This window comes from Nyctibius grandis, chromosome 1 (assembly GCF_013368605.1).
Source record: "Nyctibius grandis isolate bNycGra1 chromosome 1, bNycGra1.pri, whole genome shotgun sequence".
Lineage (NCBI taxonomy): Eukaryota > Metazoa > Chordata > Aves > Nyctibiiformes > Nyctibiidae > Nyctibius > Nyctibius grandis.
The window spans coordinates 27748422-27767178 of record NC_090658.1 but is presented as its reverse complement, the minus strand read 5'-3'; the positions used below and the strand labels follow the sequence as shown (position 1 = coordinate 27767178).

Below are 18757 nucleotides of genomic sequence, written 5' to 3'. Positions count from 1 at the left end.
AGTCCAAATCAGGGACATTCACTAGGGTGCTCAGGGCACTAGAAGCACTTCATATCATAATCTCTCCCTCATGTTCACCCTTTTCTTGCTAGTGAAGGACAGTGGACAAGACCTGGATCCACCTCTCCAGAAAATCATCAGCAAGTCCCTTCAGGAGGTCAAGGTGCTTTCTTTTTATAAGAGGCTCTGTGTCACTGTCTCAAGAGCTCAAAATCCTACACAGAGAGTATGGCTAGTTATAGGCTGAGATCACAGATGCTCTTTCAGGCTGAAGCTGTAAATCTTATTGGGGGGAATAATTTTTGGGTGATCACCCAGAGGTATGAGACACCACTAACATCATTGTCTTTCTAACCACACAGCTGAGTGCACATCCACAACTGGATGAGAGCATAACATCTATACTATACTGTTAGAGCTACCTAGTAAAGATAGAGAAAAAAAAGTCTTGAAGCTCATCTCAGCTTACTATGATGTGTTCAGTGTCTGACTACCTCTTAAAAAGCCATACGCAAACCAAACCTACTGAAGGACACAACTTGCCTCAAATAAGCAACATATCCCAAGTAGGTTTACACAGCAGTGCTACACACTGGTTGCCTCTTGATTACAAAGTAGGGCAGATTGTTCACCTGTAAGTACCTGAGTAGAAAAAAGACCTGCCTCTGTTGCCTTTCCCACTTTCAGGGGGACTAACAGTTTCCTACAAGTAGTTTCAAAAGGCACATCATCTCTTCATGGTAAGTATCCACCTGTAGACTTACAAGTATGAATTTCAAAGCATTCTGCAAGACATCTTTTTATCCAGACATATAAAAATGTAGAAATTATTTTGTGGAGAGACATCTCTAATAGGAAATACTCTATTTCTTCACGTTTTCCCGGGAATGGCGTTCTGCTGGTTTTCACTATTCAGAACAGGCTTCAAGAAATGCAAAAAATACCCAAAGAAATAGGTAGATGCTTGCAAATATATAGACAATGGGACCAGTTCCTACACATGCAACTAGTCCAGCTGGATGTTCACTGCCACACATAATACTTTCTAGGATGTTAACCAAAGCTAATATGGCCAGCATTGTGAAAACTGGCCATTAATTATGGGCACTTCCTCATTCGGTCTAAGTTTCAGAACTGCTAAACAACTCCTTGTCCTCATTTCAGGGTCTGGATGCTCAGCAGTTCAGAAAATCAAATCCAAAGTGACTCAAGCCTATACCGAAAAATACAAACACCCAAAGTTTGCAGCTGTTTTTGAAAATGCAAGCCCCTCAAGGCTAAATCCTGCTCTAAAGACACTGCAGTAGTTTTGAAAGCTGCATATTTTTGTATCAAGCCACTCGAAGGCATAGACAAATGTGGTGGGTGGACTCTGCATCCGTACTCCTTCAGTGTGGTCAGTGCAAACAGTCCCTCCCTGACCAGCCAATGCTGATGACTGGGAATGGAGGGAATCGCAGGGCAATCCAGGATAGGCCTGTGCAGCAAACCAGAAGTAGCCCTTGCAGAGATGAGGGAAAACAAGGGCTGCTGTTGGATCCTGCCCAGAACACAGAACCCATCCACAATCTGTCCACACAGTGTTTCTGTCTTGAAGAAATGGAAGGTCCTGTTGTATCTGCATTCACAATTAAACATGATTGCAACATGATTATGGTGCTGATGCTGTTATATCTTCAGTGCGTGATGGTTCCTGGCTCTGTTCGTGCCTGTCTATTGTTCATGAGAGACTTTGTCTTGACAATGATTGGAGAACAAGGTGTTCTGGAAGCTCTTTTCAGCTGTGATCTGGTGAACTTCTTACGGATTTTTCTGTATGGAGGGAAGGAGGAAAAGAGGGAAAGAGGAGAGAGATGACAGAAGAGATGAATCTCAGTCTTTAACAGAAGACTCCTCAAGAGCCAATAACAAACATAAGCAAATACTCTTACCAGAGCAGGAAAGCTAGTTCATGGAAAAGAGACTTGCAGTCAACAAGAGTGAGCCCTGTCCATCAACTGAAGATGCACAGTTGTCTCCAACTAGTAACATAATTGCTCAGTGAAAAGTGAGTTGGCATTAGACTATATTTGGACAGTAACATTTAATTATATGAAATCTTGGGCCAGAATGCTCAAATGGGGAATCCTCACATGTGATATCAATACAGGAATGAAGGACCACAGAAGAACGAACCTCATTAGCACCCAAGTGAATGTGTTACCTCTGCAAAAGTGATGGAGTGGGAGCAACTGTTATTTGCACTATATCAATACTGCAGATAATGGATGTCCCGAATCTCTGGGCTTTTTTTACTAGTGCCTTTCAGGTGCAGTAAATTCACTTTAATTTTAGACTTTTAGATGATAAATCAAACATTTTAACTACAGGCAGCCATGGTTTGTATTGTAATTGTATACTTCCAAGGATAGTTAATTCTGAAACAAAAAGCTTTCTTATGTTCCAACTTCTCTGTCTCTCTACTATTATAAAACAATAACCACAATGCTGAGTGTATCCAGGGCAGAGTATCAGAAAACATAGAAATGACACACACACAGAGTAGGTCAAGAATCATCTGCATTGGCAGAGTCCTGAATATTAGATGTTATCAGAAAATTACCTGTTTTCTGAATTTGCTCAAGTCCAAAATCCCAGCTTTTGTTTAGGTAGTTTTATAAATTACAGAGATTTTGAGCTTATGGAAATAAATTAAAGCAATCTGGGGCCTCTAACACTAAATGAGACCAGGCTTTCTAATTCAAGCTTTCCAAGTGGAAAATGTGACCTGACTACAAACTACAGGGTGATGATGTGTCTACCTGCATCAAGTCTTTGAGATGGTAACTCAAGAAGTGATTTGTCCCTTTCATCTTAATGGGCTGTTGACTCTGAAACTGAAAAATGGTGGCACGTGACATTAAAAATACAGGATCAGCTTAAAATAAATTCTATTGAATACTAAAATCATAATTTGCATATTAAATTTTAAACATGTATTTAGTCACTGGTTGAGTATTCCCCAGGAATGTAAGCTTCCAGTCAAGCAACTGGGGCACAGAAGAGAACATAATCAAAGACAAAACAAAAAGCCAAAAATCAGGAGACTATACTGTGCTCTCAGAGGTCAAAGGGAGCCTGAAAAACACATCTATTTTAGTTAATATATTTAAAAGATGGAGAGAAGTATTCATTTTGGCTGCCTGAAAGCAGGATGTCATCAACATCTCATGGCCTGGAATACCAGATTAGGATTTAGCATCATTCAGTAATAAGCACAGTAAAAGAAAAGGAAACGAACTGCCAGAAAATTAAGTTTAGGCTTTTCACACAATCTCACAGAGGCATAGACTTACTGTTTGAGTACTTACTTTACATGGTCATCATAAATTAGGCCTAAAAAAGATATCCCTCTGATCAACAAGATACCTTCCAGAATGGTAAAATTGTAAAAACGTAACCTGAGACTGGTAGAAACACGTATTTCTAATATAATGAGACAGATAGGTTTTGTAAATTCATGTGACTAGACAATAGCTGTTACCCACATTGATTATTAATGGAGATCATTCCAGCAAAAGCTTACAGAAGTGGATCTCTTTTGATATATTTGTTTGCAATTGTTGTATTTATTTACAGAATGAATGTGGTCATTAATCATTTGAGAAGCCCATGGTTTACAAAAATGTTAGATAATAGTTTGCACTTTTGAATTTTTAATATGGCAACTTCATAAACTGCCAAGAAGTTCCTACTAATGAAAGCGATCTGCAGTTGACACTAAATGTAAGGACAGTAAAGTATTTGTGATTACAATTTGTGATTATAGTGTAAGGACAGTAAAGTCAAGAGATGTAGCTATTCTCATTAAATACTAGTTCAGAACTAGCATGAAAAAAAAGAATAAAAAAGGAGTCATCATCAGCATTACATCAAGCAAACCACAAAAAGAGTCAACTCTTCACTTAGTATAAATGAAAGTAGCTCTATATAGGCTGTCAGAAGAACTAAACTAGTATGCACTCTAAAAAGACAATCCAGTACTTCTATTTAAAAACAGGATTGTGAAAATGGTTCCAGAAATTAGCTTTCTAGGATATAGCTTTTCAGAAATAAAAGTGGAAGAATGGAAATTTCCACTGACTTCATTAAACATAATATTTAAACAAGCATCTCACTAAAAGCCAAAATTGTTCTTTTTACTGCAAAAAAATATAGTGATATAGAGATATAAAATAGAACTGATTCTTTACACTGAAGAATTTAGCATCTAAGTACAGTCAAGCTTTTTGAGAGGCACTGATCAGGTTTTATAATGCTTCGGAGGTTTTTTTAACACTTAAACATGCAGGTTATAATAGTAGCTGATGAAAGGCAGGAAATTCAAAGATAAGGTTGTCGGTCGCCCTTTCACTGGGAGCACTTCCACACACTCTCCTCCCTCCTCCAACAATACAGTGAATTAAGGCCGGAGTCACCTTTAATGTTCAATTTCCTGTCCCTTTTTCAGTTAATACCAGCCATATGTTTTAATTACATAAAGCTTTTATTGGTGATGGCAAGTAAATGGCTTTATATCTGTAGCGTTGATAACATCCGTTGCAATTGTTGTGAAAGAGTAATTGCCGTTTTCCCCGGCTTTTTCCTTTGACTTTTGTACTAGTGCTTGAAGTACAACGCATAACAGACTTCATTTGAAATGTGAATTAAAAAGTATTTTACAGCCTATGCATTGTATTTCTAGTCCTCCTGAGACCAAAGGTATGAGAATGAGTCAAACTTTTAATAGGTGATTGGTATGTAAAGCCCACTGTGCTCATTTTTATGTCAAATGTGATGCACTGCTGCTAATGTAGGAATAACACAGATTCTTTATGTCTGCATGATACTTCAATTAAAAGCTGCAGATAAAGGTACACAAGACTCCTGGCACCTATGGCTGACACACCAGAAGGCTGTGCTGCCATTCAGAGAGACCTAGACAGGCTGGAGAGTTGGGTGGGGAGAAATTTAATGAAATATAACAAGGGCAAGTGTAGAGTCCTGCATCTGGGCAAGAACAACCCCATGTACCAGTATAAGTTGGGGACAGACCTGTTGGAGACCAGCGTAAGGGAAAGGGACCTGGGGGTGCTAGTGGACAGCAGGATGACCATGAGCCAGCAGTGTGCCCTTGTGGCCAAGAAGGCCGATGGCATCCTGGGGTGTATTAGAAGGGGTGTGGTTAGCAGGTCAAGAGAGGTTCTCCTCCCCCTCTACTCTGCCCTGGTGAGGCCGCATCTGGAATATTGTGTCCAGTTCTGGGCCCCTCAGTTCAAGAAGGACAGGGAACTGCTAGAGAGAGTCCAGCGCAGAGCCACCAAGATGATTAAGGGGGTGGAACATCTCCCTTATGAGGAGAGGCTGAGGGAGCTGGGTCTCTTTAGCCTGGAGAAGAGGAGACTGAGGAGTGACCTCATGAATGTTTATAAATATGTAAAGGGCAAGTGTCATGAAGATAGAGCCAGGCTCTTCTCAGTGACATCCATTGACAGGACAAGGGGCAATGGGTACAAGCTGGAACACAGGAGGTTCCACAGAAATATGAGGAAAAACTTCTTTACAGTGAGGGTAACTGAACACTGGAACAGGCTGCCCAGAGAGGTTGTGGAGTCTCCTTCTCTGGAGACATTAAAAATGCGCCTGGATGAGTTCCTGTGTGACATGATCTAGGTAATCCTGCTCCGGCAGGGGGATTGGACTAGATGATCTTTCAAGGTCCCTTCCAATCCCTAACATTCTGTGATTCTGTGAAATACAGAAATGTACATAAGTACCACCCACTGGTAAGACCTATCTTCTCTTCACAAGTTTCATACACAGACTGGCACCTACTGGGTAGAAGTAATAGTTAGGCTGTATAAGGCACTTATGCCATCCTTAAATTTAATCAGGCAAACCATTTCAATGAACCAACACTTTCTCAGGATCTAAGTGAATTCCATGTAACTAATCAACTGGTGAAGCTAAGCACAATCCTGTTATGTCCAGATTTCTCAGGAATAGGCTGGCTAGCTGGTAACAAAATTTCTCATTTGTAAAACTGACTCAAAGATCCCTGCTCTATGCAACGCATTAAAAAAGCAGCAATTTTTAAACTTGAATAAAATAAAGGCAGGCAAGCTTCAGTTGATGTTAGTCAAGAATGTGTTTTTCAAGCCTTTTCTAACAGGAGTTAAAGGCATTACTTGCTTTAGCTCTGTTGATAACAAACATATCTGTCTGTTAATTCTTCTACATATAAACTGTTGTGCACCAGTCTTGCCTCCTCTGCAGTAGACTCAGAGTTGTGATGACTAGAGTGACTTTGGTCTATTCAGTTATACCAACAGTCCTTAAGAAGTAATACTAAATAAATTCAAGTTATGGCAGAAATTTTTACTGTGAGAGAAATTAATTGCACGTAAAGGCTCGCTGAAATTTTAGCACATGGCAAACCTTGTTGCAAAAGTGCATTGAAAGAAACAAACATTTTCCTATGAAGGGCAATCACCCCCAACACACACACACTTTTGAGATGTCCATAATTCCTCTTAAATACCAAGGTCCAGAAGTGCTTTTGATGCTCTGTTTCCACTAAAAATACATTCAGGACCTAATACAAACCTGGCTACAGTTTTAAGCTGAAGGGCATAGTATTATATATCATGCTCTACCTAAATTAGTTTGATATTTTTTCCCGAACCTTTCTTAGACTGATGCCATTTGAGCAACATCCTTATATACAAAGACCTAGTGCTGTGGAAATGTATTATTACCCAATTGTTGCTGGTAGCACGAGACTAGAGGACATAGCCTCAGTCTGCGCCAGGGGAGGTTCAAGTTAGACGCTAGGAAAAATTTCTTCACGGAAAGGATTATCAGGCATTGGAATGGGCTACCTAGGGAGAGGTGGTGGAGTCACCATCCCTGGAGGTGTTTAAGAAAAGACTGGATGTGGCACTTAGTGCCATGGTCTAGTTGACACAGTGGTGTTAGGTCAAAGGTTGGACTCCATGATCCCAGAGGTCTCTTCCAACCTAGTCAATTCTGTGATTCTGTGATTCTGTGAATATGTGCAGGTTGGTAGCAGGTGTAAGAGAACTGATTCCCTGGACAATCATAGTTGAAATTTCCACCTAATCTCTAGATTGGGGTGAAGTATTCTGGTACAACTTGCCAATTGTAAACAGCAACTTATATGTGCTAGGTGCACAAAATACTGCTAACCCTGGAAGAAGGTGGAGTTTTAGACATTAACTACAGCAAGGCAGGATTTTGCATTCTGGCACAAGTTTTATGTGAAATTTGCAATCAGTCTAGCCACCAAGACATTCAGAGAGGAAAAACTAAACTAAAAAAAAAAAAAGGTCTTCTAAACAAAGATTTGTGAAGTTGCTGCTGCTCCAGGGCAATGTAAATTTTATGCAATACAAATTTTCAGTGCAAGCTCAAGGCCAGTTAGCAAAACCAACTAATTAAAAAATAACCATCATTCCTTGGGGGTCATTAGACCTAATTGTCACTCATTTCCCTGAGGGCTTTTGTATCCAGAGGTACACTATAACTATTCAGTGGGTTAAATTACAAGAGGGGGCACTACCTTAGGAGGCTGATAGGCTTTCTATTAATTTCAATGGGCTTTGAAACAAAGTGAAAGGCCAAAGTGTGTGCAATGCTGAGCCTGCTCAAAGATAACTGGGATGAAGCTGCAGGCACAGATCCTTAGAAACCTGTCAGGTTACAGAGAAACTGAACGACTCACAGCACTCCCTGCATTTCTACCTGTGTGGCAATGAGAAGTATTTTATTTAACTATCTATTTGGCTTGCTGGTTTAGACATCCTTTTTTTTTTTACCTTAGCACTTTGAGGCTAAACGTTGTCCATATTCCATTAAAGTTTTAATCTAACCTCAAAATGACAGAAACTAGAATAAATATATATTTGGAAGGCAAAAGTGGGTTGACACTGATATGCCTTTTAAAAATAAGCTCCTTTGTGAAATGTTCATTTATTAAACAAATCTGGAGTTTTAATAAACATCAGGCTACTGGAAAGTAGTTGCCATGAGCCACTTAGTTGCATTATAAAACTCATACAGATGGCAGATAGAGCCATACAACCTTTATAAGGTTAAAGAGGTGCTGCTGTAGATATGCCAACATCACTTAAATGTTTTAAGAGCTTATTTTTCTCCTCCTAGCAAGGAAATGTTTTCCTTTGCTGGTGTTTACCTTCCAATTTGGCATCAATATTTACGGAGCAAAACTCTTCTCAACGAACAATAATTTATAGACACACTAGTTATAAATTACAGTGTCAAATCTTCCTAAGCAGCTTAATACAGTATTTTCAAGCACTGCACCACCTTGAGGGCTTCTCTGATGTTTTGTGTTTCAGAGCAACAGCTTATAGCTACTATGTATATATATAAAGCAATAAAGAATGTTTTTTTGAGCATTTTCTTTACTGCGAGGAAAAACCCAGGTCAAGTGTTTAAAGCACAGACTTCTATGACTGTGTCATGTCTGACCTGTTGCATGGCACAAGCCATCTCTCTGTCTCTTTCTACCTGCTGCTGATTTAAAATCTACTTGGATCAAAATCTCCTTGGAGCAGAAACCATCTCCTTGTGTGCATTTTTAAAGTGCCTAGAACAACAGGAACCTTACCCACTACTGAAATGATTTATATCCAGTTTTACTGCAAACAACTGGCATGGCTTTTGGAAAAATCATCTTGTTCAACAGATTTTTCCATGCTTTCATTTCCCCTGAAAATGGCATATTTCATTAATATTTTAAAGTGGTTTAGGATGCTAGGAGAGAAGGAATTAAAGAAGTGCAAAGTCTTATTTTCAGCATTACTATTCATTTTTCAGTTGAATGCTGGAACTGAGAAAAACTTTTAACCCCTACATTATAAATAGATGCTGTCATACAGCAGTCATCACATGATGACTAAATCTAAATCTTAACAATCAGCAAGGAAATTATCCTCCTAGTTCATCTGTGAGCTTGGTACTCACCACCAAGAGACTAAAGTTACCTACTGTAGATGGCTAGGACAAAAACAATTACACATCGGTTTCGGTGCAACGCTGACTTCTCGCAGAAGCCAGCAGCATGGAGGCCCTACTAGACTTATTTGTGGTAGGCACAGTTTAAGAAAACCCTTGACCTAGTTGGTAGGAATGATGGACACCACAGAGCTCAACAAGCAGCTCAGGACTTGCCCTGCATCTTGAGCAGAGCTTTGTTAACTCAGCAGTGACATGATCTCACTTTTACACACCGCACAGCAGTGACTACAGCAGAGGCATGCTCAGAGCCATGTTCCTCAGACAGGTTTTTCCCTCGAAGAAGGGAGAAAGGCCTGTCTTTGGATTCATGGCGTTTCACCACAGTGTCCAGCTTCATAGAGGGGATTAGAAATGAGAAGACCTAGCAAAGGTAGCTAGGTGCAATGGGTAAAAAGTAAATTATTCATACTCCTTGAAACAAAACAATGGCTCAGGCTTCAACAGACTTGTAACCTGAGCTATGGGAGAGCTGCTTTGCACCTTATCTGAAATTCATTAGCCTCTCCTTAGCTGCCATCAGCTTCAGAGGTTTTAAGGCACAAAGCCTGCTCTATTAAAGAAAGAGTTGCTTAACCTTTCCTCCCCATGAATGCACTACACAAGATCACTGCAAATCTATCAATACATAGGCACCCTGCGAATCCAAGGAGCCAGAAAGCCTACAGCTCACAGGCACAAATGCCAGAAGACCTCAAAGCAACTCCTTTGTTCTTCCTAACTGTAACAGCAGGGTGTGGGTGAATTTCTACACTACATAACTTTATAATCTATCAATAGGAATTTTCATTACCATCTAGTTATCCTGCAGAAGAATGGCCACTTTGTATATTGATTAAACATCATTTGCTATTAGATGAAAATATTACCCACATGGCAGCATATATTTTTTCCTAAGACAGGCAAGAAATTGCAGAGAAGATGCATCAGAGTGGAACGCAATGTTGCCTTCTAGTACTCCCCAAACAGTCTTCATATTAATTCACAATCCCAGCACTATCCCAGACTTCAAGGTGACAAAAATGTTCACAATATACAACTTCTGTTTCTGGCCTTGGGCTACAAGCATTAAGTGCCATTCCCCCAGCAACATTAAATACTGCATTCAAAATTTTCTAAAATATTGTGTTAACTAAATACACTTATCCAAGTTCAAGATAACAGAAAAATTTCTACTTTTGTTGCTGTTTCCAACTTTGACACACTTTAAACACACCATCTTAACTATTTCAGTATTTTATTTATTAGGAGAACTGTTTCAACACAAAACTTTTGGTATGGCTTTTTATTAGTATTTTTCATAGAATCACGGAATGGTTTGGGTTGGAAGATACCGTAAAGATCATCTAATACCAACCCTCGCCCCCCACCATGGGCAGGGACACCTTTCACTAGACCAGGTTGCTCCACTAGACCAGGCTGCTTTTTGTTTGTTTCTTTCTTTACCTTGTTCGATTACTTCAGGGTAGGTTTCATCTGAGGTTTTTGGCCTGGACACTGTGTTTACAGTATTACAGTTTATAATATTACCTGAGGCTCAAAAAAATTGACAATATTTTTCTATCAATTATGCATATACTTTTCCTGGAATAATATACGTACCAATAGAGTATATTTGGATGAGCTTCTTGGCATTCTGGCTACTTGCTATTAAGCAAAGGCTGAACACCAAAATTAATCATTCTTACCAGAAACAGTTGGAGAGCAAAAGTTCCCTCACAAAATCATCCCCTGGGGCTCTGCTCCACACCATCAATCTCTTGCATAATCAGCACTTACTCTACACACAGAAGTGCCCATGCACAATATGGATTAGAAATCTGTACTGTGGCATCAACAGAGGACAGCTTCGCCACAGAAGCTTCGCAATGATTTGTTGCTAATTTCTAAGGTCAGCTTCATTTCAAAGATTGGATTTTCATTTTTTTTTTATAGTTACGTTACCAAAGGTCTATTTCAAGTTCATTTTCTGCCACTCATCCTGCTCTCCACTCTTATGGCCAGCACTTTTCATGTCACTATCTCATAGTGCTTGCTGGACTGCTTAATGAAAAACTGCACAGCAGCCTTAAGAGTAGGTATACATCAATATTACTCAAGTTTACAGACAAAAAGGTGGAGCTACTCAGAGGCTAAGCGATTTGTCTGGTGTCTCACATCAAGCAATAGAGACAACTTAGAAATTTTAAGTGCAGATCTGTGCTTTTTCCAGTATTCTGTCGTATTTTGTGAGGTAAATATTTTAGCCCCTATCCGTAGCACAAGTAAGGAAAACAGCCAGCCACAGCTCCTTAGGTGTTTGACAAGAACTGATAGTTATCTCTGTGACTGTGTTTCACAGTCACAGTCATTACGTTCTCTTCAATATTTTACATTTAAAATGCCTACGTAGTTATTTAGCCAAGCTTTTTCACAAAAAGAGACCAACTAACATTTGTTTTTCCACAGCCTTACTTACATTAATGCCAGATGATCATGCATTTAAAAGATCTTAATGAGTTAAAAAAAAACCTATCAGAGGAAAATAATAAATTATATATAGACTAGCTCAGAATTAAGTCTTCTATCTGCAATTTTAAATGAAGAATCCAACACAGGACAATTTACAAATGAAAGTTAGAGCGCAGTTCTGTGTGAATTTTAAGACTGTGAGGATCACTGACATTATATTTTTGAACATATTCACCACAGTACAGTTTTATCATCTTCTTTGCTATTTAACTTTAACAACAGTGTCTTCACCACAGGACTTACCTAGTTTCTGTATCTGCATTCAATTATTGCTGTGTATTTCTCTGCCTTCAAATGAAATAATTCTTAAACCTGTGTCCAGCTTCTACTAATTACTATTGCTCACATAGCATAGAAATTGTAAAAAGGGAAAAAGATCTGATATTGTGCAGTATTTGAGGATTACAATCATCAATAGCTAAGATATAATGTGATAAACGTCTGTGGTTTAGAAATGGTGAGAATAGACTAATTTTAGCCCTAAACTAGTGTCACTCTAGCCTTGCTATAGGTAACAACTGTATAATTAATCTTATCTTTATCTTGTCTTTGATACAGAAGACTACGCTGGTCTGACAAGTTATCATTTTTATTGTCATTTTATATGTTTCCCAAGGCTTTGAAAGAGAAATTGGCTTCCCATAGAAAGATGCTTCTTTATAGAAAAATTTCTTCTTCTTCAAAACCAAATTGATTTTAGCTCCCACAATAGAAGATGACCAAATATTACAAGATGACACATTCCCACTGAGGATGTGGACTTAGGAAAAAGCTGAGCAGCAAGCTAAGAAAAAGCTAAGCCCTAAGACCTTCAGTTAAAACATCCTGTAAAGAGGACTGGGTACAGCTACACAAATCCTCTGCACAAACACAAGAGACATCTTGTGAAGGAAAATCTTTCAAAATGGCCAAACATACTGCAGGAAATTCAAAATTTGTCAAGAACTGTAAGAAAACAGGTTAAAAAAATTGCATGACATCCCAATTTAATATCTGACATAGAAGTAGTATTACTGACTACTCCAGCTGATGAACTGCAACTGGGAATCAGGCATGCATTTGAGATCTTTACTCAACTGGGTCTGGAAGGTCTAACGAAGTGAATGAGGTTTATGGAAAAGGTAAGTACTTATACAGGAGCTTTCCCACCAACATCTGTGTTTAAGACAATCCTTAATGCACGTACTATCATCCCCATGTTTCATTTAAGTTCCTTTTTTTCCCCCCAAGTTTCCCAAGACAATAAAATTTTGCTAAAAGTCTCATTTCAGAAATTATATTTCCCTTCCCAAATATAAAATGCTCTGGCTACTTCCGCAGCAACTGTCTGAATGTCAGATGACTTGTCAAAGAGAGCGGAGAAGATTGTAAGTGGTTGAGTAACACCTCTAAATGTGTCACTGCTCTTTAGCTGAGTCATGTGAATTAACCACATTCAAGCTCCTACCTAAGATGCAATTGCAAAATACACTTTGGTATCTAAGCCACCATAGAGAGGCAGCATATTTGAATTTCTGCTCACAACAGGGTAGGATCAGACAAGATCATTTTACAAGATCCAACAGTGTGACTCCAGGCCGCAGTAACTAGGTCATTTACAACCATCTGTTCTTAGCCCCAGTCTCCCTGTGGTCATCACCAAAGCTGTTGCACTAATTAATTTTCACCTGCTAATCGGTGGAGACACCTCTGAAACTAACAAATCACCCAGATTCAGTTAACAGCTTCTAGACTCCTGTGGGTGGCATTTCCATGAGATTTTACTACCAATAAAGGTAAAACATTTTCTCTGAAAGAAGATCCCCTGTAAGGCTTCTGACCTGCTCTGTGTACAACAGCACTGTAAAAGAATAAAGTACTCTTCATCTGATTCTTCAGGCAAAGAATAGAAGGTGCATTGACAATTGCCTCCAAATCTCCAACAATATATTTAGACACCTTGTTAATTTTGATATGAGGAGTTAGGCATCTAAATGCTTGGAGATACGGACTTAAAAGAGACTGCTTGAAGTCTCACGGGAAGTCTGTTGTGGAGCAGGGAACTGAATCATGTTTTCCCAAGTCCTAGGTAAGCACTCCAATCACTGCAACATCTTTCCCTTACCAAGTAGCTTTAAACAGGGCTAGTAGTTTACTACAATGTCACTGAAACTTCATCTTAAACTGTGAGAAGATTAATACATAGCTCCAAACTGTAACAGTTGTATTTCATTTGTTCTGAAGATCGATACAGCAAAACTCGTAATACCATATGCTCTTCAAACCTACCAGCTCTAACTAATGGCACAATTTATATTGAACTTCGGGTTTTTTTACATACATGTTTTCCATGTATATATCTATTATTCCTTTTATAAGTTAAAAAAAAAATCACATTCTTGAAATGAGCTGATTTTAGCTTCATGGAATGATCCTGCTTTTAAAAACAAACTTTTTCATTATCACAGTAGTGTTACTTTGACTTAGTAGGTGCTGTAAAATGAGCCAGAGGAAAAACTCACGTAGATAAATAGCGAAAGAAAATATCTGTAGACCCATGAAAGCTGCTCAATGAGAAACAAATGGCAAGAGATTACGATCTAATTTCTATACCACTGGTTGTGGTATCTGTATCACAGTACCTCAGCTAGAGCCCAGAGAAGTATGATTTATAAGGTGTAAACAGTGCGCAGCATTCATGAATAATCCACACTAAACAGGGTCAAAATAACAGCTCACAGAAACTATTATTCATTCTCATGAGCATGTAACAACTTTGAACCATAGCATAGAACTGCTCCTAAATTGCAGCAAGGACAGTTCCTCCCCAAATTCCCCATATGCAGTACTGTCAGTGACTGGATATGGTTGTCAGCTCACCTGTACTCAGCTGCAGCCAATCAATAAGATATTTGCAATCCTATCAGTGAGGATTAGACATAATTCTAAGGGATATATTCTGTAATCCCTGCTTTTCAAGATGTATGACAACTGTATAATACAGCAGAAGTAAAGGAACCAGAAAATTACATCCTGAGAAGCTGATTTTTGGTTAGAGGGTAGTAGCTGGTGCATCACATTCTCAGGCTTGCAGCTGATGCTCCAAGGGTGCAGCCAGGTGTCTTCATGCAGTCGATTACTGGGTCAGGTCTAATGGCCACAGTGCCACGCAGGTAAGAAATGAAAATGCACTATGCCCTGGATCCAAGTATGGTGAAGTTCAAAAACAGGATCCCAATTCAAATCAAATTGCCTCATCTTTAAGAAAAGCAGAGGTCACCCCTGCGTGTATCTTAAAAAGCCTTTTTTTGGCGCACAAATTTTTTTTGCACAGTTGGGGACAACTGAAAAAGAAAGAATAAACACACCTATGAACATTTCTGTGATATGAACTGCACATGTGCAGAGGAAAAAGGAGCAGGGCAGTTAGCACTGGAACTCTGACTTTGATCTAGACCTGCACCTGTGCACTGCATATCAGACCCCGGACACTGGAGACTTACCCCTCCGCTTTTCCCTTTTCTCCCAGCAACATGCTACAAGTGGTAACTCAAACACTCTGCCTCACCTTGTCTAAGCATTGATTAAAACACATGTGGGAGGGAGAAGGGTCAAGGGCAGGTCATTCACAACTCCTAATATTGGGTTTGGTTCACCTACATTTTCAGTTTGTTTTTAAAGGTACAGGTTAGGGTTTACACTGATAAAGCTCCAATGCAGCGAGTGCTAGCAGTATATGCAGGTGCACGAAGGGCTGTGGGCACTAGCATGACTCTTCCCCACTTTTGCAAGAGAACCAGACCACTGATGGCAAGGCAAGACTCAACGTTTTGCTGAAATTGGCTGTCAGCCTCACACTCTCTTCTTTCTCAACATGCAACTCTGATTTTTAAGCTTTTTGTGTGTGCTATGAGACATGCATAAATAAAAATGAGTGGTATCAGGTAATCATCACAGCAGTTGGGATATCCTCACATAGTACCTCAACAAATCAAGGGAAGCTTTTCCTTTTGGAGACAGAACATGAAGTGAAGAATATGAAAATTGCCTGTATAATGCTGCCACAGGGATGCCTCTCAAATCATTTTGTCAGCAAAAAGCAATGTCTGCTGGTCACAGCTACAGGTCACGTTGTAATTTTAGCAGTTGCAGTTAACTCATTCCCAATGGAGTTGCACTTACCGTGAGAAGGTTTCTAACTGCTTCAGCACTGAAAGGAAACAAGCATCGAGTCATTCAACTGCAGTTCTATATGCAAATATGCTTTTTGGCCCATGAAGGGAAAGCATATGGAATCTGCTGCTATAACCCATTCAGCCAAACATTTCCACACATTTCTTATAATGCAAATGCTGAAAAAAATTTTCATTTTCCACACAGTATTTTCGCTGTCCCTATACAAGTATGATCATTAGCATTCATGTTTATTCTGTTACAGACAGAGTACATGTATAGGAACTGTATGCACACTGCATACCTAGAAAAGTTTTAATCAACAGATACATTTCCCTTGACATCCAACAGTTATCTTACTAGTTTTATTCATCAATTATTATTATGTCTTATATAACTCAACAGATATTAAGCTGATGTATTACATTTTTATTAAACTTCTGGAGACCATCATATGAACTGTCCCATTTTTTTCAATTATTATTTAACTCCCAGAATGGTGATTCAGTATAAAGAATTTAATTTCACACAGTATAGTCATTTTCTGCATTAACCTGTAACAGGGCCTGTAATAGAATCCACATCACAGCTAGTCAACAAATGGGGAATGAAACCCAAAAAGCTTCCTTATAGCAAAGGTGATTTAGTACAATGTCCTGAATAAAATTCTTTTATGAGACTTTTGGTTGATCCTAAAGCATGCACTTAGTGCTATAAGAATCCTAGCAGCTAATATCTAAGTATATTAAAAAGAAATAAGGAGACTCCCTTGGTAAGCAGTGATAAATGTAAGGCTCTAAAGAGTGAATTTTCAATGAATTGTGTAAACAGATTTGCACTTTAGAATAAAATCTTGAGCAAGTTATTTCGCAGTAGGGAATGAGAATTCCTTTTTCATTCAAAAAGGGTAAGAATAAAGAAAAATACAAAAATGTTAAATCCAGCAAAGGTCAACATAAAATTATGATGTAATGTCAAGGTAAGTGTTCTTGAACTGTCACCTGGTTTCCTGCCTAGATTAATCCCTGCTGCGAGCCTGTGACTGAACAGAGGTGTGGAAATCCCAACTGAGCTCAACTCACACAGGCATCAAGAAGGTTTTTGAATGGAGAGTGCAGCTTGTCACTACAGGTGAAATAGCAGAACTGGGGACCACTATATTTATTGGCAAAATTCACTGAGCATGCTGATAGGTATTCAGGAAGGGGATCTATATACATATATATATATATTAAAAAAAATAGATCAATCAAGAAGTTAATACGGGTGAGTCATTCATGGCACTAATATGTAGTTATATGCAAACTCACTCTGTCCCTTCCCCGAACTGGCCAGCGGCTGTAAAGGCTGGGGTTCAGCACCGTGCTAATGTGCAGCCTAGCTTTGCAGAGGTCTCTGGGCTTGAGGAGAGGGGAATATGAATGGGAATTATGCTGGCATTTTTCCCCAGATGCACAGATACTGACACACAACAGGGGAGGAAACTGCATTCAAATAGCTACAGCTTCAAAAACAGCTGAAATGTGTGAGGATGCACATTACAACGGATATTGTTGCACATTCCTGTTATGCTCTGAAGAGCAGATCAGCACCTAGAATATGTTCCGATGTAAACTCCAGTCTTTTTCTTTCAATGATACATATGCTCACACCAAATTTTAAGCGTACCTGCAGGCACTGTTGAACTGTGGCCTGAGTGAAGGGCACTGCTCTAAAATCCTAGGGTAACTCCAAGGGTGACCTTGGAAAGCTTACGTTATATATAATTTCCAGAATTATTTTCACTGCTCTGAATACTTAGCTCCCTACTCATCCACTCCTACATGTATCTCGAATCTGTGAGCAATTAGATAAACAACAGTTACCTTTACAGAAATACGACTGCTGCTTAAATTCAGAGGGGGAAAGGATGATAATAATTTCTTTAAAAATATCTTCTCAAACGGTGCTATAGGCAGAAATACATATATTCACCTTATCTATTGATGGATAATAACATTTAGAACACTCATGTGCATCTTTGGCTTGGTTAGCATGAAACAGACTGGCACCTCATTTAGTTTAGCAGCAATAATGTTACATTTTTTGTCTCAGCTAATATCAACTGACAATTGTAGTATAATTTTTTTAGTTAAATGTCTGAGAAAATTTACCCTCTAGACTCCCTACCTGATGTTTTATAGAAATATGCGTCTTAAACCTTAATTCACTGAACAAACAAAAATGTATTAGGACAGAGAAGTGAAAATTGTTATGGATTGTTGCAAAAAAAACATTATACTAAAAATATTTTCCCTTTTGCAGGCTGTAATTATACAGAAAAATATTTTTCCTTTTGTTGTAATTAGCATGCATCTGTCTTCCATGTATTTTTAATGAACAAATACACATGATAAAACAGACCGGATTCTGATGCAGCACAAAACAAGTGCCCTAAAGAACAAGTTGTTACCTTGACTCAAATGGGGTGATTATTTCCGAACTGAGTGTTCTAACATATTTAAACACCTAATGGCTGCAAACTGGCAAAGGATTTTTTTTTTTTCATTCTATGGCAGGACTGGATAAATGGTGTGCTGCTTTTTCACAAACATCTCCTCCCTAGATATCTCTTCCCATTGCAATTATACTGCATTCAACTCTGTCATGGCCGTGCGTCACTATGTGAACTCCTATCACAGGACAGGCTGGCTGCCAGGGACCAGTGTCTATTCCCTCTTCTTCCTTCTTCCCCCAAAGAGCAGAGCATTTAATTGTCATCTTGGGCATCAGTGCATTCCTAGCAGCAGAACCAGGCAGTGCTTTCCACTTTGAGCTGTAAAGGCTGAAGGCAAGTGAGAGCAGAGAGGAGAACAAGCTACACTGTCTCTTCTACATAATATTGGAGTAAAGGTAGAGTGAATCAAAGGATCAAAGGAAAAAGTTAGAAAGAGAAAGCACACCTGAGGTAGGGAAGGAATCAATGGGGATGGGATAGTGACAGGAAAAAAAAAGAAATAAAAAAGGAAAAGCCTTG

The 18757-nt window shown here is 39.0% G+C and overlaps 1 protein-coding gene across 1 annotated transcript in view; it reads right to left on the bottom strand.

Moving 5' to 3' along the window:
• Positions 1-1676: 1676 nt before the first annotated feature.
• Positions 1677-18757, bottom strand: part of MTA3 (metastasis associated 1 family member 3) — a 144589-nt gene continuing 127508 nt past the window's right edge. The window contains exon 19 of the mRNA XM_068398164.1: positions 1677-1812. Within this exon, the coding sequence (XP_068254265.1) occupies positions 1677-1812 (136 nt within the window). The remainder of the gene's footprint in view (positions 1813-18757) is intronic.